General features: G+C 35.6%; 1 protein-coding gene across 9 annotated transcripts in view; it reads left to right on the top strand.

The window, feature by feature from the left end:
* The window catches only part of DMD (dystrophin), a 978,823-nt gene that overhangs the window by 677,931 nt on the left and 275,581 nt on the right, over window positions 1-25,311 (top strand). For all 9 annotated transcript variants that reach the window (XM_066314017.1, XM_066314023.1, XM_066314021.1 and 6 more), the window contains one exon: window positions 12,537-12,654. In XM_066314017.1, the coding sequence (XP_066170114.1) occupies window positions 12,537-12,654 (118 nt within the window). The remainder of the gene's footprint in view (window positions 1-12,536; window positions 12,655-25,311) is intronic.

Below are 25,311 nucleotides of genomic sequence, written 5' to 3'. Positions count from 1 at the left end.
CTAAGGTGAGACATGGATGGTTCAGGAAAAAGGATGGGTACAGCTCTCTCAGGAATGTATGTCCATTTTCAGTAGTACCTTGAAGTCTGGGCACTTAAAATCTTGGGCTAATGATGCTGTTGCAGTTGCTGGTTTTTTTTTTTTGTTTGTTTTGTTTTGGTTTGGTTTGGTTTTTTTTTTTTTCCTTCTGTTTATTGTTCAATATGAGTAATGAGTATGCCCATGCTTTGTGGCTTTTTAGGGTTTGAGGGGTTTGTAATCTCTGGACCAAGATTCAATTTGGAGTGAATTCAATAAGCATGCCCTCAGCCAGAAATTCTCTGCAATTGTGTGTGAGCATAGAAAACTCTCCTACTGCAGCTCTTACATGACTTTAGTTGTTTATGGTAGAGAACTTTTCTCCGCGGTAGTAACTTGTATGATCTGATTTCCATATGCAATGTCTTACACTGTGGAAGACAGTTTGAAACATTTTCCTTTGATCTATGGTGACATTAGAAAACAATAAACTACCAACTCTCCAGAGAACAACCTTGGCATACATGGTGAATCTGTTATAATTATTTGTTATCTCTTAATGCCTGCACATCTGCAGCAGTGAGTAATTAAAGTTTGAAAGGAAGGTAAAATTTTAGAACTTATTACAGTCTTTGCAATTTTTCAGAACTACATTTGAGTTTGGGTTATTTTTGTTTGGTTTTGAAGGGATCATATTAAGAGAATTTAAAACATCCATTTGTACACATTAATCTACATCTAAAACTACTAAAAAAATATGACATCACGGCAGCTATTCCACTGTCAGGAATCTGTTCAGGAAAAAAAAATGAAAAATTTCTGACCGCACATCTTTTCTATTGCTACATTCTTAATGTCCTACACCACTGCTATTGATGTTACATTTCTTTGGCATTCACTCTCAACATCACCTTAATTAAAATGACAATGTGTAACTTCAGGTACTTGTGCACCAGCTGCCATCCTCCATTCCTCACCTGCCCATCCTGAGTGAGGCAGCCCAGCCCTTTGGCATTTCCATGGGCAGCTTGCTTCTGTTCCTTTTTCCTAGATCCATGTCCCTGTTCTCTGACCTCTCCTCTGACCTTTCCTGGCACGAGGCAGAGGCTGAGAGCAAAAGGGGGTCACAGGGGTAAGTTGGTATGGTGGCATCAGTGTCACTACTGTACCAGCTGGAAATGGTCAGCCAGTGGCATCTCCACAGCCCTTGAGACCCTTCTGAGGAAACTGCTGATACAGAGCACAAGGACATGCTTAGGCACATCTCCTAAACTTGTTGGGTTTGTTTTGTTTTTAACCGGAATATATTATGCTGTCATGGATAAATAAACTGATGTTGCTTTTAGCTGGTTCATCAGCACTGCAGGATAATGGCATCTGTTCAGTCTGATGTGTAATATTTCTCTTTTATTTCTTAGTGGAGTTGCTTATTCTTGTTTCAGCCCATGTTTCTAGAAAGTTCTGCAAACCCTTTGGACGTGGTTACAATTTACATCTTTGCATTTTTTAGTGCTTGGAATAAAGGTATTTGGAAGGATACTCTGGAGGGATAAAGTAGGAGCAAAAGAAATGGTTGATTCCTAAAATCAGTTTTCTTTTGTTAATAATTAATAGCTGACAAAAAAAAAACCAAAACAACTTTCAAATGTAGCTCTCAAGGAAAATAACTCTTCCTTTTTCTGTCTGGCGGAAAAAGCCCTGGAAAGAAGTGTGTCTGCATATGTATAACTTTCAAGAGAAAAGAAGGAATAAGGTCAAAAAGTTGAATAAGAAAAAATTGCCAAGATGCATACATTTTTCAGTTCCATAGACTGTAAAATAGCTCCCAGTTTTGCAGGCTGTTATTTGCAAAAAACCAGTGACCTCAGTCTGGAGTCCTTCCAGGATTCAGCTCTTGAAGAACTGCTTGTCACAATCTAGCATTTCCATAGGGAGATACAAATCATTAATTTTTAAAAATATAACACATTTGAGAGCTCTTGTTTCCACCTCCCAATATGGCCTTTCAGTAACTGACTTTGTTATGGTAACAGGGAGGGGGAGAGCGGGAGACAGGGTCCAGATGCATCCTAACAGCCTCCAGTTAAACTGGCTTCTCCACCCTGGAGAACTGACTGTATCAATCCTCAGATACTCCTCTCTATGGGGTGACATTTTCCTGCACCTTCCTAATTTAGTGTGTAAAAAGTGAAAATATCACGTATCAGATAAGGCCAAATTGTCAGGTATGTTAAACTTGAAAATTATTATTCCAGGATTTTATATGTCTTTCTGTACTGTACTTCATTTCACATTATGGGTCAGTGCTACTAATGGGAAAAACATTTATTGGCATTGGAAAATTACTATTCGGTGAAAAGCCGAAAACCAAGTTGGATTAGCTGATAAAGGTGACCAGTTTTTACCAGTGAGTTGTTAGCAGCCAGTGCCACAGGCCCTTAGGTTTAGGAATTGAGGTCTGTGAATTTAAGGAAAAAAAAAAAAAAAAAAAAAAAAAAGCCTCTCCTGTTGAAAAGCAGCACTAGAAAAATGGATGATGTACAGTCATTCTATCTTCAGTTATTTTCCAGCCTGACTGATGCCATTATGGGGCTGCATATAGTGAATTTATGAATGTGGTCAGAATTTTTTACACAAAGCAGTGTGCAGTATAGTTTGTTGTTAAACTGAGGCCCATCTTTTGTAGTACATGGGAGAGCAAGCACATGAGAACTGTCTAGCAGAAACCTGGTGACGAGTTTATTTATTTCTGGAACTGTGGAAATACCATGTCTATAAAATGTCTATATTTTACAAATGTTACAGGAGCTAAGTGTAAATAAAAGCACACTGCAAGATACAACACACATTGCACATACAAATATACTGCTAGTTTTATACTTATTTTCATTCCAGTGTCCCAGGAAAAAGCTGAGTGGCTAGAAATCAAGTTCTGTTTCCCCAAAGCAAGGGGAATGCAGCCATAAAACAATAAAACAATAGTTTCTAATGCACAGAAAATCTTGTTTGTGCTAAAAATGTCAGCATTTCCAAACAAAGATAACAGAGAAGAATATTTTCTTTTTAACTTTTAATATTGTCAAGTGTGTTATTTTAAGGACATTGTAATATTATTTCAAAAAATCCTCTTCTTCTGTTTTGACCAGATAGTGATACTCAAGCTCATTGCCCCTCTAGCCTCAGTTACTCCTTAGTTATGAAATAGAAATCAGAGGATGGTCCTTAACTTTGGAATTTTATTCATTTGGTTCCATCTTTTTTTATTGCAAAGGCCCACTGTAAAATCCACATCTATGCCTACTTGTGTATCGCCTATATATGTGTCTATATATGAACAAACATAAAAAGCAAAATTGTTTTTTCCTGCTTTTATTATTGTAGTGTCAATCTACTTTATCAGTGATTCTTTCTTTTCTGTTTATAACAGATTCATTCCTCAAACTGCCATTCAGATAATAAAACTGTATTTTCTGAAAAAGAACAATGCTAATTTTTTCTTCCACTGGAGTAGTATTGTGTGGCTCCTCTGCAAGCTACTAATCAATGTCTGTACCTTATGCCCCAAGCAATGTTTATAGAAGAAATATATTAACTGTTCATAGTAAGAGTTCTTCTTGTCTGAACAAGAAATAGCTCCAGTATTTTGCTTAGCTTCATGCTTAAACACTACTCTCAGTCAGAAATGGATTAAATATATTTAAATTATAGCTGTGGGAGGGAGGGTGACCAAGTAGGACTGATACTGATTTGAGGAAACTGGTGTTGAAAATTCATTGAAAATTCAGAAAAAAATGGCATTATAGGGGAGTTAATTTTTTTCTAATTTCCCACAGAATCACTGATTTCAAGGTCAGAAAGGATGTGTTCATATACTATATATTAAACCAGTCCATGAGATTTTTCATAGAGATTCACCTTCCTGCTCTTCCAAACTCCTATTTAAAAAAAGCATTCTGTTAATAGTCTGCTACATTCTTTAGTGATTTGCTCAGTATTTAAACATATTGGCTAATAATAATTTCCATCTTTTCTGTTTAAACTTTATTGTCTTTAATTTCCAGCCAATATACCTATTCAATGCTATTGTTTCCATAGTTAATAATTACTGTATTATCAGGAAATTATCTTCAGTAGCTTTTAGCATGAGCAAATTTACCCTCTGCAGCAAGATATATTAACCAGGGGGGCAGCACCATAAAATGACAGGAAAGTGTAAAATGAGGCAGAGTTGCATAATGTAGGTGCAGCACAGCCTTGATACTCCTGCCCAGCTGTGCTGCTGCTCAGCTCTACAACAGCGCTGTTTGCTGTGCTCCTCTGGTTTGGCTTTTGCTTGTGAAGAGGAGCCCTTCCAACCTACTTTGCAGAAATTTAAAATCTAGTACCCATCTTTGGAGTAAGCCCTCCTTCCCCTGCCTCTTGTGAATATGTGCTTTAATCTGACAGGTGTTGTCCACCATTTTGAAAGGTATTCACTGGAAATGCAGGAGGGAGGGGTGCTGCCTATTCTTGTTCCCTTAGATATCTTCTAGAGAAGACATCCACTGTCAGTGACACACCTGCTTTCAGTGTGTGCCCTTGTGGCCAAGGAGGTAACCTGGGGTGCCTTAGGAACAGCACTGCCAGGAGGATCCTGCCCCTCTGCTCAGCCCAGTGAGATGAGTGTGTGGGTCCAGTTCTGGGCTCCTCAGCACAGGAGATACCTGGAACTCCTGCAGTGGGTAAAGAGGGAGGCAAGAAAGATGATGAAGGGTCTGGAGCATCCCTCTGATAAGGAGAGGCTGAGGGAGCTATACATACATTTCCTTCCTTTGCTGTTAATGAAATATTAGCATCAGAATTTTTCAGGTTTTTGCCTTTACCTTCAGTATCATTGTTGACTGTAATTAAGTGCATAGCAACAAAAATGTGGAGAAATAAAAACTAGACGTAAATCAAACAAAGAAACGAGCATAACCAAAAAAGGCAATAAAAATGGAGACAAAAATAAAGGAAAGTGTAGTTCAGAGAGTGAAACCTGTCCAAATATACCAGAAAAGTTTAAGTAACAAAACCAGACTTCTGACTTCATCTTTTGGCATGACAGTACAATATGAATAAAGATCCACCTTACTAGAGTTAGGCTAAAGTTATTTCAGAGTTATTCCAACATTTGTTATTAGATAGGGTAAAAAAGAAACACCTTTCCTTTTCCCTGTCCCCTACCTACACACATAGAGCTAAATAATAAGTTCACTGTAAGAAAAAAATCAAGAACAATAAGTTCATTGTAAGAAAAAATTGTGTAACAGTTTTTGTTTTCTTTTTCAACAGCAAAGCCAAAAAAACCAGCATAAATCTTCTTTCTTCAGTTTACATTTGTTTTTTGAGAAGAATGTCTAATTTCCTAAGGTTCTAAAGGAAACTCACCTGTCAACTTATGTTGCCCCAATCCATTTTATTCTCCTTAATTATTATTCACTTGCTATTACTGGAAAAACCTTCCAATAAAAGTAATCAGAAATTTCCAGAGAACCCAGTGGAAACTAAGGAAGTCATTCTGTGGGTTTTTGTTTTTTTGTGTGTGGGGTTTTTTTTTAAGTATAAAATTGATTCAATCTAATAATTTCTCTATAAAATTGGAAAATTTGTAGAGCATATTTAGTCAAGGTATTAGCTTTTCTTCTCCATAAAATTTTTTTGCTTAAATTTTAAAAAAAGCAAAAGAATATGTTGATTTTCTTACATTCATAAGATAAAATTATGTCTACTCCATATAATTTTACTTGTGTCTAAAAATGTAACAAAGAACTAATAAGTATATCATCCAAAAAAAAAACCAAAAAAAACCAAAAAAAACAAACAAAAAAAAACCACCAACAGTAAAAAAAGAATAAAGCTGAAGCCTTGAAAAACAGAGCATCTGCCCTCAGTGTTCTTGGTAATTCACTTTTATTAAGTGCATTGGAAAAGCCCTTAATTTGAAAATCTGTTAGGTATAAAGAAGAAATAAAGTAGTAAATTTTGCAAATTCACATTCCACAAATGGCAGCTGTACACTGAGAGATTTCAGTTCTGCTGACTGATACAGAAACTGGGGAAGCTCTGTAGCTCCTAACAGTGGTTCCCATCCATTAAGTTATTTAGTAGGATGAAAGGACATCAGAAACTCTGGAATACTTTTGCCTGGTTGTTTAAATGCTCATACTTTACTGCAAGAAAAAGTAATATTGGACAGCCACATTGTTTGGGGGCAAGAGGCTCTAATTCCATACACAGTTCACATATATCAGATTTACTGTTAGAGCTTTAATCCTGCTTAAATCTTCAGTTCTCACATGTGATTTATCACTGCGTTCTACTGGAATGGATCTCATTATAGCCAAACACTCAAATCTTTAAATGTTGTTCTACTTGTTACAGATACATCTTTAGCTTTATTCCTTTTTTTTTCCCCTGGCAATAGCTATAATAGGGCAAATTCCTTTTACCGCAGAATGATTCACTCACAGGCCATGTTAAACTGCAATCTTTTTCTATTCTCCTCTCCATCTTCTGCATCTTGTATGCTGGATGGACTCCAGTGCAGTCCATCAAGGATCTCAGCAAGATGCTGATGGTTTGATCCTCTTGATCTGCTTCTGAAGTCCTTTCCTGCAGACAAAAGGGGAGCAGGGGGAGAGGGAGGATGAGAGTTATCCCAGCTCCCACCACCATAGTCACCTTAATTTTTGCCATCACATTAGCTTATCATCACCATCCTTTTTGGTCAACACCTGGAGACTCAAATGAAGTACTCCCTGTTCTGTTTGGTTTGATTAGTGTGCATCAACAGTGTGTTGCACACCTTGCTGTCATAACCTCCTGGCATGAACTGGGCCTCCTAAGTTGTAAAGGAACATTCACCATGCCCACAACATACCTGAATGAGTGATTGTCAGCAAAAAAACCCTACAAAAAAATTTCTATGATGCTTTTTCATGCATCTGATGCAACAGCTGACAAGCTGTCACTAGTAGCTTCCCCCCAGCATCACCAATGGAGCTGGCATATTCCCTTAGACAGCAGTGAGAGCTGCTGAGGCAATTCTTGAGGTTCTTGAGGTAGCCCGAAGTGGACATCAAAGGAAAACTTGCTTAGGAGAACTTGGACTGTATAAAGCACTCAGGAAAATCAAACTCATTGTGTCTAGTCTGTTAAAGTTCTAATTCTGTAAAGATTTCACTGACAGGCAGCAATCAGCTATCAACGTGGCTAAATAGCTACTCTTCATTCTCACATTTTCCTAAAACTGCATGCTTTGGACGGAAAACAGAAAACAGTTAATAGTCAAAAGAAAAGTTGTTTCAAAAGAGAAAACTCCTCTACATTATATTGCTTTCATTGTTTCGTAATTTTATGTTTAAATATAGAGAGAATGTAAATGGCCATTTTTGCTCGTATTCTCTTCCTGCATAGTGACAAGCAAACAAATTCAAATTGTGTTTGGGAGGAATATCTTAACAAAGCCAATTTTATTATGCAAATGAATTGTAGGTGTTGCATATCTGCATTTTCTGAAATTGTTAGCAAGTTTTTCCAAAGCTTTCTCTCTTTCTAGGTATGTGTATATAACACATTATATTTAAAGAACCAATCAGCCACAAGAAACTTAGTTGTTTTAAGTAAAAGTTGCCTTGACTATATGTTTTGGAAGTTATCAGTTCATTTTTTGTTTAAATTTAAGGTTTAGAGTTTAATTTTTTTTTTCAAAAGAGAAGCAAATAATTTCCTCAACAACTGTTTAATGGAATTATGCTTTTCCTGAGGATATCATGGTGAGTTAGTTCAGAGGAGCAAATAGCTTCATAAGATAAAAAATATATCTTCCTTCTGCCTTACATTCTTGCAGTAATCATCCACTTGTGCTCTTGTTGTTCACTGGTTCGTTTCATTAAACAAGGCTGGGAGTCATCCAAACATCATCCCAAGCAGTTGTGAAGTCTTAGTCTTCAGGCATGGGTTGTTAATGCCAAAAAGTGCTTCCAGTTGGCCCTTAACGTGGATGTACAAAAGTATTCTAAATTGCTGTTTTGCCCAAATACAATTTTTTGATCACTCACTATTAGCGTTCTTAGTATAAAACAGATAACAAGCTATATTTGACTGGGAGCATGTAAACAGGAACCTTAACTCTTGCTGTTATGTTTGAACTCAGCAAAAGGAAATGAAAATCCTCGCTTTGGTGTGGGAAAAGTTTCTCAGATACTAAAGAGTGAACACCCATAATCAGCACTAGTAAACCATTAGCTGAATGTGTAAGTCTTGGTACCATCCTGGAATTCAGCTATTCCTCTTTGATAACACTTGCCATAAAGTCAAGAAAAAAAAGGAAAGAGGAAAAAAAATAAAAGAAGAAACACTCGATAGATTTAAAAATCCTTTTATAGAAACTATAAAAGAGTGACAAATTTGCAGGCTGTATATTATAAAGCTGGAAAATATTTTAGTTCTCAGTCTTGAACCTTGCAGTCCCACCACGAATTTGCCACACTTCACCTGTTTCAGTTTGTCAGTTTATTTTTTAGCAATTTTTATGCAAGTTATTTCAGTTGCTGACTTGAACAATTTGTTCCATACCTCAACACCCATTTTGTGCAAGAAAATCATAAAAGTTAGGAACCTGAAAATTGGATTTTTCTTTTGAGCAGCTGCTGTCCGCAAATGTGGAAAGATTGTTAAAAGTGAATAGCAACACTTTCTAACAAACTCTAGGTAGGTTGGATGACTGTATCTCATTACTCATTATCATGCATTACTGTGTTATCACCTAGCATCATTATGTTGGCATTCATAGATATATGGAAGAAAAAGAAAAACTCTTTTGGGGTTTAAAGATGTGTTTGTACAACTCTGCATGTCAGTGGTCCTTCACTGTTGACCTACTCTTGGAGTTACATTTATAATTAAAGAAATTACTTGATTGAAATGTGTTCTATAATGTTCTGAAAAATGTGGTTTTGTACCTTTACAGAGCACTAGAAAAGCGTAGGTAGAGACAAAATGTATGCAAAGGAATTTGTTTATTAAAAACCCCACAACTTTTAGTTTAACTGACTCCCTAAGTCATTGCGCTTGTACTTTTGGTGATCTAATGGGAATTGGATAGATTTCTGTTTCATTTATTTTGAAAGCAGTTTAATTATAACTTTCATTTCTGTATTACCCATTTTTATATAGCACATTTGTTTCCGTGTGCTGACATTCCAAATCAGAGGCATCTGGTCTGTTGCATCTGCTGTGCCTCCACCAGGGTGCCACTATTAATGAGTTTTTATTCCTATGGCTGTTGTAACAGTAACTTCTAATAGTTTCCACTTAGTTTTCTGTTGAGAATCACTTTACAACCTTAAATACTTGCCTGAATTTGTAAAACTTTTTAAAGCTATATCCAGATATTATTGCTTCTGATTTTGGTTTTTGGGGGTTTTGTTTGTTTGTTTTAGATCATTCAGCTAATACTTTAAAACTATTAAATTTTAATTTCTCCTAAAAATCATGTTTATTGGTCTTTTAGTTTGTATTCTTCAGAGCAATGTTCTTCCTGGCATAATTAACACTATATTTATTAACAAAATCAGCTTATATGATCAGTTTATCCAGTCACAGAATATTTTTCTGAATATGATAACACTTTAAGTGGAGCTCAAGTTTTGTTGTTTATTTTCATCCTACAGAATCACAGGAAGAGTTAGAAATTATGTATTTGAGTAGCTACTTTTATCCAAGTTACCATCAGGGTTTGGTAGATACACTGTAGGTACCATGTGGAACAGGTATTTGCAAAGTCTTTAAAATTGTACAAACTGGCAAAACTAGACCAATAAACATTGTAACAATTTTGTAATTGTAATTAGTAAAATTCTGCTGAATGAAATGGGACATTTCTTGGGTGAAGTTCTCAGACACTTTGTATTAAATCAAGGAAAAAATTTGAAAATAGCTGTTTTTTTTCTAAGAATAAGTAAAGAAATCTGTTTTATAATTATGTATTATTGTTTTATGAAAGGTCTAAGAATCTTCAGATATGTTTATAGTGTTAAGAGTTCAAGAATGTCCTTCTTGACCTTTCAAAAATACACTCTTGTGCATCCAGAGGAAAATAATTTTATTCACATTTAATGGCAGAGGGAAGGCTGTCCATGCAATCATACAGAGATGAGACTTTTATATCCCCAAGGGAACAGCAGAACTAGGAAGACTCACTTTAAAGAGGCATTTCTAGTTTTCCTGAATGTCCAGTTCAGGGATCACAGATGGGTTTTGGAGGTAAATCCTTTTGTGAGCCCTTGGGCACAGATCAACTCCATTTCCTCATTTTGGTACTAAGCAAATCCTTTCTGAGTTGTCCTTACCTAGTGCTTCATTTCTTACTATATGAAACACATAACAGCAGCTTTCTTTAGCAGTGATAAAAACACAGCATTTAATTTCTAATTGAAGACTCAGGTTGGATGAGATAAATCACTCTGTTTGAATATTCCAGTATAAAATTATATTTAGGAAACTTTAAGGAAGAGAGTCACTGTTGGCACAAGACTGTAGAATGACTTAATTTGCTTTTCCTCTTCTAAACATTTTCTAGGTGGGGAAGGGGAGACAAAAGGAAGCCATAGAATTATCTGAGCCTGTTGTGTGTGTTTTAGTGTTGTTCTGCACTGCCCATTTTGGCAATATGCATAATACGGATGTTGTTCGACTGCACTGGGACTGCTTTCCCCATTATAAAATTCATGTCACTCATCAACTTGTCTTCTTAGAAAATGGAGTTTGGAAGGTACATAGATATCTAGAGATAGTAACGGCATCAGTAGATTTTATTTCTTTTACTAAGGAGAGACTTCTAATGAGAAATTTCTTTGCTTAATTATGCAAGCTGCTGTTTTAACTGCATGTCTCTGCAATTCAATCAGTATACAAGTGAAAAAATACCATCCAAACTTTTGGGTATGACTTTAGACAGCTAGTTATAATAGATTTTCAAAGACCAGATACAGAAGTTAAAAGTAAAAATTTCACAGGGCGTAGCTAGATGTGTATCTTGAAAATTATCCTTTTTTTTCTTAAAGTGTTTGTAACTGAACAAAATGAAACTCTGTGGCACTTTTAGTTTCCTTTGATAGTCTATACTGTAGTTACTGAAAGCCATATTCTTATGCTTTTTTGTTAATCTTATTCGACAGAAAATGGTATTGGGTCTTTTTTTGTAATGTTCAATTTGGTGGAAATTATGTAACTGTAGTCTGAAGCTGGAGGGTCAAATTTAAAATCACAATCACAGATCTTTTCTATCCAGAACAGTCACTGAATAGCAGCGTTTTAAAATCAAGTATGATTATTTAGAGCAAAAACATTTTAAGGAGAGGAGACTTTCATGACAATAAAATACTCCCAACAGGCAGATGAGAATGCTAACAGAGTATCTAACCAGTGACTGTAACTGGCCTAAAAAATAGAAATCCTTCTCTGGCTTTTTTTGCCAGCTTGATATCTGTTAAAGTGTGCCTACTAACTGTCTGATGGCACACTGCTGTGTTCTTAATTTTTTCATAGTTTTGTAATAAGTGTTGCTACTTCCAAGTCCTAAGACTGAGAAATCTAATCAGCGTCTTTTCTGGAAACTCCACAAGAGGTAGCTGAAGTGTCTGAATTTGGTCAATTAGAGACACACTCGGATGCTTCTCATCTGAAAAACGATTGTACTGGTTCCTTGTTTTCTCTTCCCTAATCCTTCAAAATAATTAAGTATGTGCATAAATCATATATGTCTTACTTACCTTGAATTTTCATTTTATCTAAAGCTATTGTATTATAGCTTTTATTGCCTTCTAAATACCATGAAGCTCATCTTTTCCCAATGAGAAACTCTAAATCCACTTTTTACTTTCCAGTCAGATTGACTGGGCTTTATATATTGGTTTGAGTAGCATATAAATTATTGTGAGTGTTAATTATTTTTCTGCTAGGTAAGAACTGAGGACAGAAAAAAGAGACATTAACAGTCTTACAATGGGTTTTAAGCAATAGATAATAATTAAATAGCAGTGAAATATTTAAAAATAAACATAATTTATTAGACTTCATGAGTTAATAGGAAAAACCTGCCTAATCTGGCCAGAATGTAAACCCTTATGTCTTATTTTTAAAATGAACAGTAAAATATCATATAATATAGAAAAATAGTGCCCTTCCATATAGCTTTATGAAGGAGAATAGCTTATCATGTGTAATTTGATGTGTTAAAAATGAAAAGTGATTGCTACTTTGTATCTAGTTTTACAGGTGCTTTTAAAATTATTAGCGCAAGTTATACTTGATATTTTCCAATTAATAACAACAGTGTTTAGAAGGTCTAGACTAAATTCAGTGTCTTATTTGAAACAGCAAACAATCTTTTTGCTTTAAGTCAAGTTGCACAAAAAAAAGTCCCTATACATGGTCTTCTCAAAAGCTCTTCATGTTTTTTTCTTTATTTTATTTTTGAATTTGTGTTCAACTAGGCAATACTACAGGATCTGGAGCAAAGACGTCCCCAGCTGGATGAACTAATAACTGCAGCACAAAATCTAAAAAACAAGACGAGCAATCAAGAGGCCCGGACAATAATTACTGACCGCAGTAAGTGGTGATTCTGCTATCATCTGGCACTTCAGCAAACATGGAAAATGTTGTCCTATCTAATAAGCATAGCATTCTGCAGGTACTTTATGCCTTTGCCATGAGAAGGAGAGTTCCAATAGGTGACAGTTCTCACACAGATTTTCCAAACTGCCTAGAAAAGAAATGTCAGTGAAAGACAGTGACCCCATATTTCAGATTTTTTTATCGTAACTTCATATTGCTTGTCTTCACAGTGGAAGGACATTGTACAAAATATAGAATGTGAGCACTGAAAATAAAGAAATACATTTATTCTTACACAAGGAGAAAAAAGAAAGAATTCACAGAGTATAGCCACAGGCTTGTAAGAAGCTTTCAATTCCATCCCCCGTGGTACAGCTGCAGGCTCTTCTTTCATCTCCCCTCAGCTGACGCACAAGTCTGATGATGCTCTGCATTACTCTGTATTATTTCTTCAGTTCTGTTTTCCCTTTCCAGATTTAACCAACTAACTCTGCCTAAGGTGGAAAAAATGAGTGGATTAAGTTTTAGAAGAAGTCTATGGAAGGCAGGGTGTTGTCACCCTTGACAGCTTGCATGTCCTTAGACCTCTCGTTATAGGATAAAACACACTCTTCAAGGTCATTTTGTAGAAGCAGCCCTTGTGATGAACTGCTTCAGTTATTATCTCAAGTTCTCAAGTCTAGAAACTAAGAAAAAATGGATTTTTTTTGGTCCTCAAGGTCTGCTATGGAGCTTAGAGAAACCCAGGCCAAATGTTCTGCAATGCATTTTAGGTAGATGCAAACTGTTCTGTACATCCTGGCCTGGAGGATGAGGCTTGTTCCCTGAAACTGATGACTGTGAAAGTACAAATGTAGGCTAAATTTTTCTATCTCCATAATTACAAACTGAATATGTCTATATACTTACTACCTCTTTATTCCATCAGGTAAGTGTATTTCATATTATGTCCAAATCAAAATGCATGTTTGGTTTGGACCACATTGTTGGTAGTCATACATATAAGTGCTATTTAAACTATATCCTGTGTGCAATAACATTGTTAAACTGCTACTGAAAGATGCTACTTAGAGAAGGAGAAGCTTTATGGTTTAAATAAAATTTGAGAAGAAAGGGATAATGCTTATATATTACATAAGAACCCACTCCTATTGGACATGCAAATTAGTTTTAGAATCACCTACTAATTTGAATTCTCTTGAATTGTGTACATATACTTTAACTTTACAGTGCTTATTCAAAACCAAGACCAAAAAATTGCACTCCCATCAATATTTTTTAGTATGTTTTATTTTTAATTGTGATACAAGCTTCTGAAGTTAAGAATTGTAGAGTTCAAAAAAATGCAAGAAGAATTCCTATATACCCTCATGTGAATTGTATGCATAACTGAATTTTGTTCTTTTGGAAAACCACACTTCATTTTAAGGGAATTTGCTGATTAAGAGAGATTAACTATTTCTTTCTCATCCAGCAAATGAGAGCAGCTATCAGACTGTAAATCATTAACAAGTATGTGGTAGCTCAACTATATTACAGCTTGTGTCTATGGCTAATAGTGTGTTAAATACATTTTACATGATGATTTTTTAGTTTTTATCTATAAGAATTCCCAAAATTATTGATTACTTTTGAACTTTAGGTACAAAAAATTAGTTTCACTATGATTTAGGAATTAAGTTTTTATGCTGAAACTGTCTAAATCCTTGTCTACAAAAGTGCAACTTATGATGCAGTAGACAGAGGCCATGTCTCTTTATATACTTTCAAGTACACCTTGGAGTATGATCAGAGCCACTTTTGGTCCAGTTTTCTGAGGCAGCAGATGAGATCCATGAAGGTTTTTCATGTTTGGTTGATTTATAACTGGGCAATTCAGGAGGTATTTATTGCTTTTAGATTTTAAGGAGATCGTGATATTTCTGGGGGATACAAAGATGCTAGGGCTATGCAATAATGTATTTCAATACATTACAATAATAGTTTCAATACAATTATATGTTAATGTACAATTGTTATTTCAATACAATAATATATGACACATAATGTATTTCTGAATATTTGCCACATATGGCATACTCTCATCTAAAGTACTTCTTCTAAAGAACAACAGTAATTTTTTTTTTAATTTCTTGATTTTTTCCTCCTTTCTGTGTCATGTGAATTAGTTGGAGATTGCTCTGTTTGATTTGAATTAGGCCTGCTGAATACCTGTATAAATAGGTCCATTTTTCTGGCTGCAGCTACCTCTGTAATTCACCTCTCCCACCCCTTCACAGTGCTATACTGTGCTGAAATAGGGACCCTCCTTATTCCCAGCCCAGCTGGGTAGCTCCAGCTGTGTGCTGCACCTACTGTACTCCTGTCCTGTACAGTGCTCTGACCTGCTGCAGGTGTCAAAACACCTTCTCCTCCAGCACATACTGAGTTCAGCCTACTGCACCCAGTGTATTGTCCTCAAGTCCATTCCTGGGAATCTTGTTCACAGCTAGAACTGATCACTGAATTGGAGAATTTACTCCACTTGTAAAGGTTTTGCAGAGCCTTGGAGGGTTTCCACTCTTATACCTGTACTTTGCACCAAGGTCCTGCTGCAAGTCTTCCCTGACTACCTCATCCGCAGGCTCTTTCCTATTTCCTTGAGTTTTTCTCCCTCCTCATGAATACAAATATGTTACCATGGTTATGTTTTAGCGGTTATGAATACACATTTAATCTATTCTATTTCATGACGTGAGCACTGACACATTGGTGCTCCCCTGCAGCAGCTGTGTACCACCCCCACAAGCAGCCTGCTGTAATGTCACACTGCCAGGGGCCAAAAGTATCAGATCCCATCATGAAGGAAGGGGAGTGATGGGCTGCAATGCCCTGGTCTTCATGTAGGAGCTGATAGACTTGACTTTATCAAGTGCACTCCCTGGGCTGAAGCACAGCATCTCACATTTTTGGGAAATGAAAAGATGAGATGAGCTAATTTGTATGAATAGGTTGTTCATTCACTTTTGCTATTATGTACTAGTAAAAACCCCAACACAATCACCTGGCCAATATCACTGATGAGATATATTATAAATACTAAATCAGACTCAGGTACTCAACAAGATTAGTTAGCTGCATTCCTCATCACAGATGGGTAGCTGTGTCATCAACTGAAATTAAACTCTGAAGGTTCTGGATTCCATGCTAACATTACCAACTCTTAAGTCACCCTTCTTAAAGAAATATGAATGTTATGTTTAGAAACCTTATTTCCTTTTTAAACTACTTTAAAAAAAACAGGTCAACATGTCATACAAAATAAAAAACTATCAAAACACATTTGTTAGAGAAATATCTATGATTAATTGCAAAAGAAGTTATAATAATGAGATATTTTTCAACTGAGTTGTCATAGTATTGCATAGATTCAGTCTTTCTTATGAAGTAAAAACAGTAGTTAAAGATAAGCTCTTTAATGTTAAAGGTCAGCTCAACTAAATTGAATAATTTACTATGAACGTTTTTTCTCCATCCTTACTTCATTATCTGCGTGAAACTACTGGATTTATACTACGTGAAAAAGCCTTGGCTCTATAAAGTAAAACTTGTGTTATGTTTACATAGTGTTATATTTAAATCTCTGTGTATTCTATGTAAGTCATAGTTTGTTTACAACTTACACACTTGAATATATGTAAGAATAATAATTACATTTAATCTTGAGGAAGAGTTGTGGGGAAAAGCAACATACGTCTCTGCTCTTTTAATGCAGAGGCATTCTGTTCTAACAGAACCATATGCTGTACAATAACATTTTTCTCTCTGTAATGCATCGCAGCTCCAAAATACTTTGCTTTAATGCTGCTGAAAATGTTGCTTCTTTAAAATGAATGAGTTTATAAGTAACTTTGAATTTCAAAAAGTAATTAAACTTTGAAAATCACTTTTTCTCCACCAGTCCTTATGTATGACTATACCAAGTCGGTAAGAATTCAATATAGAAATACTGAGAGATAATAAATTTACAGACTTACAATCAGATATAACAAAGCAATTACAAAGACTGTGTTAGATCTTGCTAGAGTCTGGAAATATAAGAAACTTTGAATAGCTGGTCTTCCTACTGTTGTGTTCACTCACGTGCAAGAGGTAACAGTGCATAAATTTACTCTGGTTTTACTTTGCTAGTAATTTACATCCCAATTTTGTAATGTGTTTTCTGGCTGTGTAATTGATCGAGGCAGTATGGAAATTCATATTTATAAAACAGTATGAAGAAATAATCTCTTAGTAACTAAGTAATCTCCCTTTCAGGATTATGAACCGAGGTAAAACATATATCTTTAGCAATTTTGTGAAGGTTATTGTACTCTCAAAATATCGCTTGAGAGGTTAATTAATTATTTTTACATTAAATTCATAATTAATAGCAATAAAAGCAATAAATGCAAGCATTCCAGTGAAGACTACTTGGATAAAGAATGATATTTTGGGACAAAACTATTCCTTTTGAAATTTTCTTTGACAGTTTTAGAAAACAAGTCCAAAAGTATATGAATAATTTATAGATTATGCCTTTAGAGGAGGTATTTTGGTTTTGTGGTTTGTTGTTTCTTTGTGTTTGGGTTTTGTTGTTGGTTGGTTTGGGGATTTTTGAAGAAAACATATATGCTATAATTGGTTGTTAGCAGAGCTGCATTTGAACTAATCTGGAGAGTCTGAATATCCCTGTGCCACAACATAAAAATGTCTTTATTTAGTAGTTTGCTGTATTTGACAGTTTTATGGCAAAATCATCAACTTGTCATCTCTTTCACAACAAAATATATGGAAATTCCACAGTGAATTACAGCTGTACTGTTGTTCTCGACATCTTAATAAAATAGCCATTTCCACTGTAGTTCCATCCACGTGGTTTTCTCTGAATACAAATTATGAGTTTACCACTTGAAAAAACAAATTCATACAATCTGGGATTTGTCATCCATTAGTAAACCAGCCTAGACCAAAAAAGAAAAGTGTAAGAGAAAACTCTATTTGTATGTAGTTTTCCAGTTATCTTGTTGGTATTTTTAAGCTGTATTATTGAATAAACCCCAGTAGTCTATTCTCTGAATTCCACATTTTAGAAGAACATTTCAAGAATTTGAATTTCCTATGTCATATACATGCAGTTTATTAATCATCCTGATGTACCAGTTTACAGCTGACAACTTGCTTTTCCCACAAGAACTTTATGCCATAGAAGCAAAACAAAGGAGAAACAGTTGATTTTTAACAAAATGTCAATAACGAGATAAAACTAGAGCTCTGGGAGGGGTAAAGTGGTACTGAGAAGAATATAGAGTTTGAAACCTGTTCCTTGGTGAATGTTTGCTGCTGTAGGACCTGTAAGAAAGTCATGAGAGACTTTAAGAAGGAGTAGGAAGTTATTTTGGAATACTGGGGACAGTTTTTCTTTAAGAATGGGTGATAACATGCCAGAAATGTCTGAATGATTGGGGAATTCCAGTTATCTATAACTTCTCAAGCTCTATATACTAGAATGTGGTTCAGCAGACAAAGGGCAAGATCTCAGCTGCCTACTTCAGGTGCTGTAGTCCTCCCAAAAAGGCCTTGGCACTACAGGGTGACTATTTCTCACTTTTGGTTATATTCAGCAGGAATGGCACAGATTTTTTGGTAGCCCCAGACCTCATTAGTGTATTAGGTGATATCATTGCTGGCGGCTTGCTTGGATCTCACATCTCAATCCTGTAAAGGAAGATAATTACAAAACTTCATGTTGTTGGTAATTCATGTGGAATTGGTAGTTCTAGGCCAGATATTTCTAAATAGGTAAGAACATAGATAAGAACAGAATAGATGAGTTTTATGCTAGAAATCAGTCTGTGTTGGAAGACAGTCAACCTGGATTGCTGTGATGTATAGAGGCACTTGATTGTGTCCAAATTTTGTCTCAGTAACAGTCTTCTATCCTACAAGGGCAGAACCTGTTGGTCACCACTTAGGGATGGAGTTAGTAGAAGTGGTTAGCCAGAGTACAGACTAAAAAGTTCTAGTAATTTATATTATCAAAACAATTTAAGCTTATTTAATATTTTGCAATTCACTCTGGTGTTCTTCAAATGTTTGGAGACTGAGTTGATAGAATTGATTTTTGTAAAAGAGCCAAGACATATGAATCTTCAGCCCTCCACCCCCAACCTTCAACATACCCAGTCACCAATTGTGAAACTGTGGCCCAGAACCATGAGCAGAAATGAAATGACAGAAAGTCTTTTCAGTAGGCAATTCGTTTCCGCAGGTACTACAGTCTGTTCCCCTACTATGGTAAGTGTTGTTCACTCTTGTCACAGGCATCTTTATTTCTTGTGTGCTCAAGAGGAGTCATATTTTAACAGACTGGTTTTAAATAACTGCCTGCCTTTGTTCCAAGAGTCTTTGTGAAAACTCTCCTTTCATATATTCATTTAATGGAGTTTAGTTTAGCAAGAGTAATGTCTCAGTAGTTTCATAAAGAAACAAATTTACTTGAAAAGTATTATAAGAAAAATGTGAAGGGAAGGTAATGAGGTAAACAGGATGAGATGGCAGATCCTACTCATGTAGGTCTCTGAAATTGTTAGTACCATGTATACTTCTGAGGAGTGTTGAAGAATTCAACAGTATGCAAATCTGAAATAAATTGAGATTACTTCTCAGGATACAAAGCCTTTCACATCTTAATTAGAGGAGTTAAAATATTTTTTGAGACATTTAATTGACCAAAACTCCCAAGAATATGTAGTTCTTCAGGAAAGCAATCACTGAGTTATTTTAGAGATTTCAAGATATTTAGCAGTATTTAATGTGAGGCTTCCTATTTACAATCTTACAGCAAAAAATCTGCATTTGATTGCATTGCATTTCCAAATTGAATTAATTTTCATTTTAGCAATTGTTAATTCACATTTATATAAAATACTTTAAAAACTGAAAATAATAAATGCTAAAGAAGTTTTATTAAATCTTGTCAGAAGAGGTAGAAGAATTTCCATTGACTTGTGTAGTGGCCAGATAATCAGAAAGGAATGTTTTTTCCCTTTGATACCGGAAAGACTCAATCAATATACAATGTTAAGAGGAGTAATGTAAATAATGACCATCAGAAGTGAAGAGGCCATGCTCTGGTAGCTCCCCACACATGGTGAATTTTGTGAGTGATGATTTCTTCACAGATGGAAAGTGACGGAAGTGCTTCATCCTTAAAAGCAAAGTCAGAATTCCTGCTTTAATGGAGCTGGAACAGGACCTGCCACCCAAGTGCAAATAGAAACAGGAGGACTAGGGAGTAATTTCGATGTGTCTGTAATTTTAATCAGTAAAAAAACAGGCAAGTAAGGATAACAAAATATTCCAGGATAACCCAAGAATCCCTTATACACACAGTAAAAAGTCAACACCATATTGGTAAGGTGGAACTACCACAACAAAGGAGGAATTGTCAATTATTTCCTTGGATTACATCCAAGCAACACTTGCTATTCTTGTTTTTTCTTCATAGAGGAAGCTCCCTGCCAAACACTAAGCACTGATTTAATCCTATGCCTCAGGTCAGTTTTATGGTAGTATGTGGATGGGTTTTTTTGTTTGTTTTTGCCTTTAGATATCAATGAGAATACAGTAAGAGCAAACTTCTTGCATCACTAGAAGTTAGAATGACCTCAATTTAATTTCCAGATCTGCTACAGACTTTCTATTTAATTCCAGAAAAGTCTTTTAATTTTATATGTTCAAGTGGGCTAATATCTCTTATCCTAGCCTTTCCCTGCTGTATCTCTTCAGCAGATTACATTTTTCCACCTGTTTTGTTGGAATCTAACAAACCTATGTGTTTGCTGTTTTGGTCCCTGTTTCAAGGCAATACTGTGTTAGAAATAGAAGCTTGCACAGAACATTTTAAATTTAACTAGACGCAGACATGTAAACAGTAAAACCATCCATTTTATTTTTATCTTATTCAGGATTATACAGGCAGACAAGCTATGCTTGTGTTACAATACATTAGTTGAAATGAAAATAAATGGAAATAAAAAGGAATTATTCAGAAATAAAGTTTTGAGAATGTGATCAAATTATTTATCCACTGACTGATGGATGAGCAACATTTAATGTCCACAGTTATTTTAAAACATGTATCAGAATTATCAGAATATATTAATTTATATCAGACCACAATTTTCTGTAGTAATTAGAGGGCAAACAGGAAACAGAGGTCCTGCTCAGCAGAGATTACAAGCTAAATTTAGATGCCAAATAATCAGCCATATCAAGAAAATGCAGGTTTTGGTGTACGCTGTGTCCCATCTCCTTTCCTAAAATGGATGCAATACACATAGAACATATATTGGAACATGCAGTTGTTGTCAGAAAATCTAGTTAAGCATCCTGGAGTATGTTTGGCCTAAGGATTTTACTTTGGCTATCCTTGATATAAATTTGTCGTAGATTTAGTTTTGCTTGAATCAGAAATAAACTGATAACAAAACCAGTATTTTACACAGCCCCAAAGCTCCTTTGCAAGTCCAACCTGAGTAAATACTGGCTTAGTCTGTGTGAGAGAGATCCTAAGACTTTGGTGTGTGGTTGCACCAGCTGGTGATTTGATTCTGTTATGTATACAAATCATCACAATGGTGACTTATGAAATACTGTTGATAATTCAAAGAATTTATTACTAGTTTCAGGACCAAATGGTGACTCTGAGGCTTTTCAGTCTGTGTTTGGTGGATAACAGTGTTTCAGCCTTTATCATACCAAAAAGGGAGGGAAGGATTAAAAACCAAACCAATCCTGGAGACTAGCTGCTTCTATTTCATCTTTCTTATCAGCAAGTCTATTCCGTGACAGGTGAGAGAATGACTCAACAGTGGACAATCCCTCACCAAGTAACAGCAAAGGAAGATGGATAATGAGTACTCTGATATGTGGTGAGAAAGTGGTGGCATTTGGGCTTGGTTAAACTTAGAGCTTAAAAGAGAATATTTAGGAAAAAGATCTATTTTGTTATATTTTAATTGGACAGGAACTTGTGTACAGTCGAGCGAACGCCTATGCTATGGAAATTTTTGCTGGAAGTGTCAGACTGTGTTTATGTCTGCTTTATCATCTTAAGTTTAGAAATGAGGGCTGTATTTCAGAGGAAGGGATGTAATAATTTTGCAGAATATTCATTACAGTCTCTCTGAAATCCTGCACTTTTGACACTTGGCTTTCTTCACTGTAGCATTATATTCGGATGGCAAAAGTAACAGTTTCACCTGTTTGTGGGATAATTTTCTTTGCTCTGTTTTATGTAGTTTCCTGAAAGCATAGAAAAATACAGAATAGAACAGAATAGACTATTTCAGTTGCAAAGTACCTACAGTGACCATCTAGTCCTTCTGCTTGACCACTTCAGAGCACATCAAATGTTAAAGGGTATTTTAAGGGTATTTTTCAAATGTCTCTTAAATGCTGATAGACAAGGGGCATTCAGCTCCCCTTCAGGCAGCCTCTCCCACTATCTGGCCTCCCCCTCAATAAAGAAATGCTTTTTAATGTCCAATCCAAACCTGTGCAGTGTGTTAAGTTTAAAATTTGCTGAGTTACGGCCATATCAGAATAGTGACTTTGAAGTGTTTGCCTTAAATGGATTAAGTTCAGTCCACAGAGTGTCTCACCAATGTTTTGATCTGTGTTGGAGTACCATAGAGAACATGAACAAAGAAGTGCTGACGTCTGATTAAAAGAAAACAAAACACCCTGGAACAAACACAACATCTCAGGCAAAATAAACCAAATAGTAAAAGGCAAGTTATCATGTCTTTCCTTTTCTCAGGATTGGTGTAATTGAAACATTTTTTTTCCTTTAAAAAAATCCTTCCTTTTTAGCTAAGAGATTGCACTAAGATGACAGGTATGATACCTTGTTGATTGGGGATTTTTACTACTATTTATGTATCTATTTAGTTATTAAGGAACAAATACGTTCCTTCATACAGGCTCCATAGCTTGAGACCCAGTTTGTGTGACTTTGACAACTAGTCCTTTAAATTCAGAATAGGAAAACAAAAAACATTACCTATGCTTGAAGAGTTGTGCTCCTTTTAAGTTCAAGTACCAGCATTTTTATGATAGGACCCTCATTTTCTAATCAAGAATTAATTAAAAAAATAAGAGCATTTTAATTGCCAGAGAATGCTCAAAATATTTGAATGTTCTGGAATTTTCAGAATTTCTCCTTTTTCCTGCTGTGTATGTTACTTCCTTCGTTGACTCTGTTGAACATTTACTTTGAAGTGCATTAGCCATTTTAAGTGTGAAATTTAACTACTTCTCTGCTTTATATTTCCATAAAGTTGAAATTAAGAACTTAAAGTGTTAGGAAGCTGAGATTGTCTTTCTTTGCATAAAAATAGTACAGATTAATCAGTATCAGACTCACAGCACCTTGTGGAGTACTTAAAAAAGTGGTGCAAGTGTGGGAGGGAAGACAGAATGGGACAGTTCCAAGAACTGTGGAAATGTCAGTCTGAAGAAGAAGCAGGAGACCCAAGGAATCTTTGGAAATAGTTCAAAACTGGTGCAATTTATCTAACAGACTGTGATTGTAAATCAAAAAAAAAAAAAAAAAAAAAAAAAGGTAGATTTTTTAATTTTTAATTTTCAGTCTTTTGACACCTAATTCTTTTCTTCTCTCAGGAAAGTTTCTCTAAGATAATTATTTTACCCAAATCACCAGGACAATTCATAATCTATTGTGTAAACATGAATTTCTTTTGAGTCCATAGGCTGTCTGTGCTGGAATTTATAGTCAGCTGTCCCTGAAAATATATCATGGGTGAAGCTGGATATTTGGTATTTCACTGCACTATTAAGTGAATAATAGACTATTCACTATTAAGTGAATAATAGACCCAGCTGTGGGGTCCCCAGTACAAGACAGACATGGATTTGTAAAAGCAGGTGCAGAGAAGGCCGTGAGGGCTGGAGCACCTCTCTAGGAAAACATTGTGAGAGCTGGGGTTGGTCATCCTGGAGAAGAGAAAGCTCCTGGGACACCTCACTGCCACCTTTCAGTTCTGGAGATGGACTTTTTGTAAGGGCAGTAGTGATAGAACACTGAGAATGGCTTTAGACTGAAAGAGGGCAGGTTTGGATTGGATATTAGGGAGAAATTCTTTACTGTGAGGGTTGTGGGGCACTGGAACAGGGTGCCCAGAGAAATTAGAGGTGCCCCATTCCTGGTAGTGTTCAAGGCCAGACTGGGTGGGGCTTTGAGCAACATGGAAGGTTCCCTGCCCATAGCAGAGGGCTTGGAACCAGGTGATCTTGAAAGATCTCCTCAAACTCAAACCATTCTATGAGTCTGTGATTTAAGAAACTGGTAATTTTAAAATAAAATAAATTTATACTCTTTTCTGCTTCTCTTAAGAAATAAAAAATGTTAACTCAGTTCAGACATACTGTTAACTCAGTACAAAATACCTGAAATTTATGCTTGAAGCTGAATATAGAAATATTTTCAAGGAAGTATTATTATTTCTTTCCTTTCAAATGCTTGCTCATTTGAAAGTTTTCTTTGCTTTCAAAGGAGCTATAAAAGTAAAAACTGGCGTGTTTTTGATTTGGCCCACTGGTTTTTTTTCCTCCTGATGCATGCATGGCTTTTTTTGAGTACTGAGCTAAGCACAGTACTCTTACCAGCACCCAATTTGCTGTCACTGTTGTGTAGCAGTGAAGCTCTGGAGTTGTCTCCCAGCTGACCTTGGTGAGAGTTGTGTGCTGTGAAGGTAGAGCAGTTTGGTAGTGTCAGAAGAGGCAAAGGAAAAGATCCATGATAGTCTATGCTTGTTTGGGGCTTTCTTTTGTGGAAGAAAATAGAAATATAAACGATTATTTTTTTTAATAAAGTCTGCAAAACTTTGCTTCAGTAACTTGGAACCTGCTAGCTGAACTGTTTAGTCAATTTTAATTTGCTAGCTATTTTCATTCTCAACATCTCCCAAAGTCTTGCTCCTACACTTAGAGCTGGATCTATTAAATCAAAGCCAAGGCAAATCAGTGTCCAGAATAACAAATGCAGATATATTTGGAAAGCAAGTCTCAGCCCAAACTCAGTAGGAGGTAGTAGGGTGATGACATTAGGAATATGCAGTGTAAATATGAATGTATGATAGCAACACAAAGTTATGTGGTGCTAGGAATTCACAATTTCACTGCCTATATGCCTCATTAGGTAGGTAATGAATTTCACACATTTCAAGACTTAAACTACCCAACCTATCATTATGTTTTTGCATCAGTAAGTCTATGAAAGCATTAGTATATGAAAGCTGGTGTACTTTAATAATGCTAATAGCATTCTTGATTATGTTCAGAGGAAGTAAAATACAATATCACTAATTTAATATCCCATTTTTAAATACAGGCACACACTTTTTCTGAAATAAATATCTTGTGGGTAGGTTGATTATTACAAAAACGGTCATCCATGAACAAAAATTAGATACATAACCATAAATTATTTTCCTTTTAATATCTTGAGTAACCAAAATCCTAGAAAAAACCCAGACAAACAGACATTTGGGCAAAGATAAATACTAAAATACCTAGTTTCCTCTATTTATACCTTGCAATGAAAAA

The sequence above is a fragment of the Sylvia atricapilla genome, chromosome 2 (assembly GCF_009819655.1).
Source record: "Sylvia atricapilla isolate bSylAtr1 chromosome 2, bSylAtr1.pri, whole genome shotgun sequence".
In the NCBI taxonomy this organism is placed as follows: Eukaryota; Metazoa; Chordata; class Aves; order Passeriformes; family Sylviidae; genus Sylvia; species Sylvia atricapilla.
Note: the sequence above shows the minus strand (reverse complement) of the source record. Positions and strands in the feature narration are given on the sequence as shown.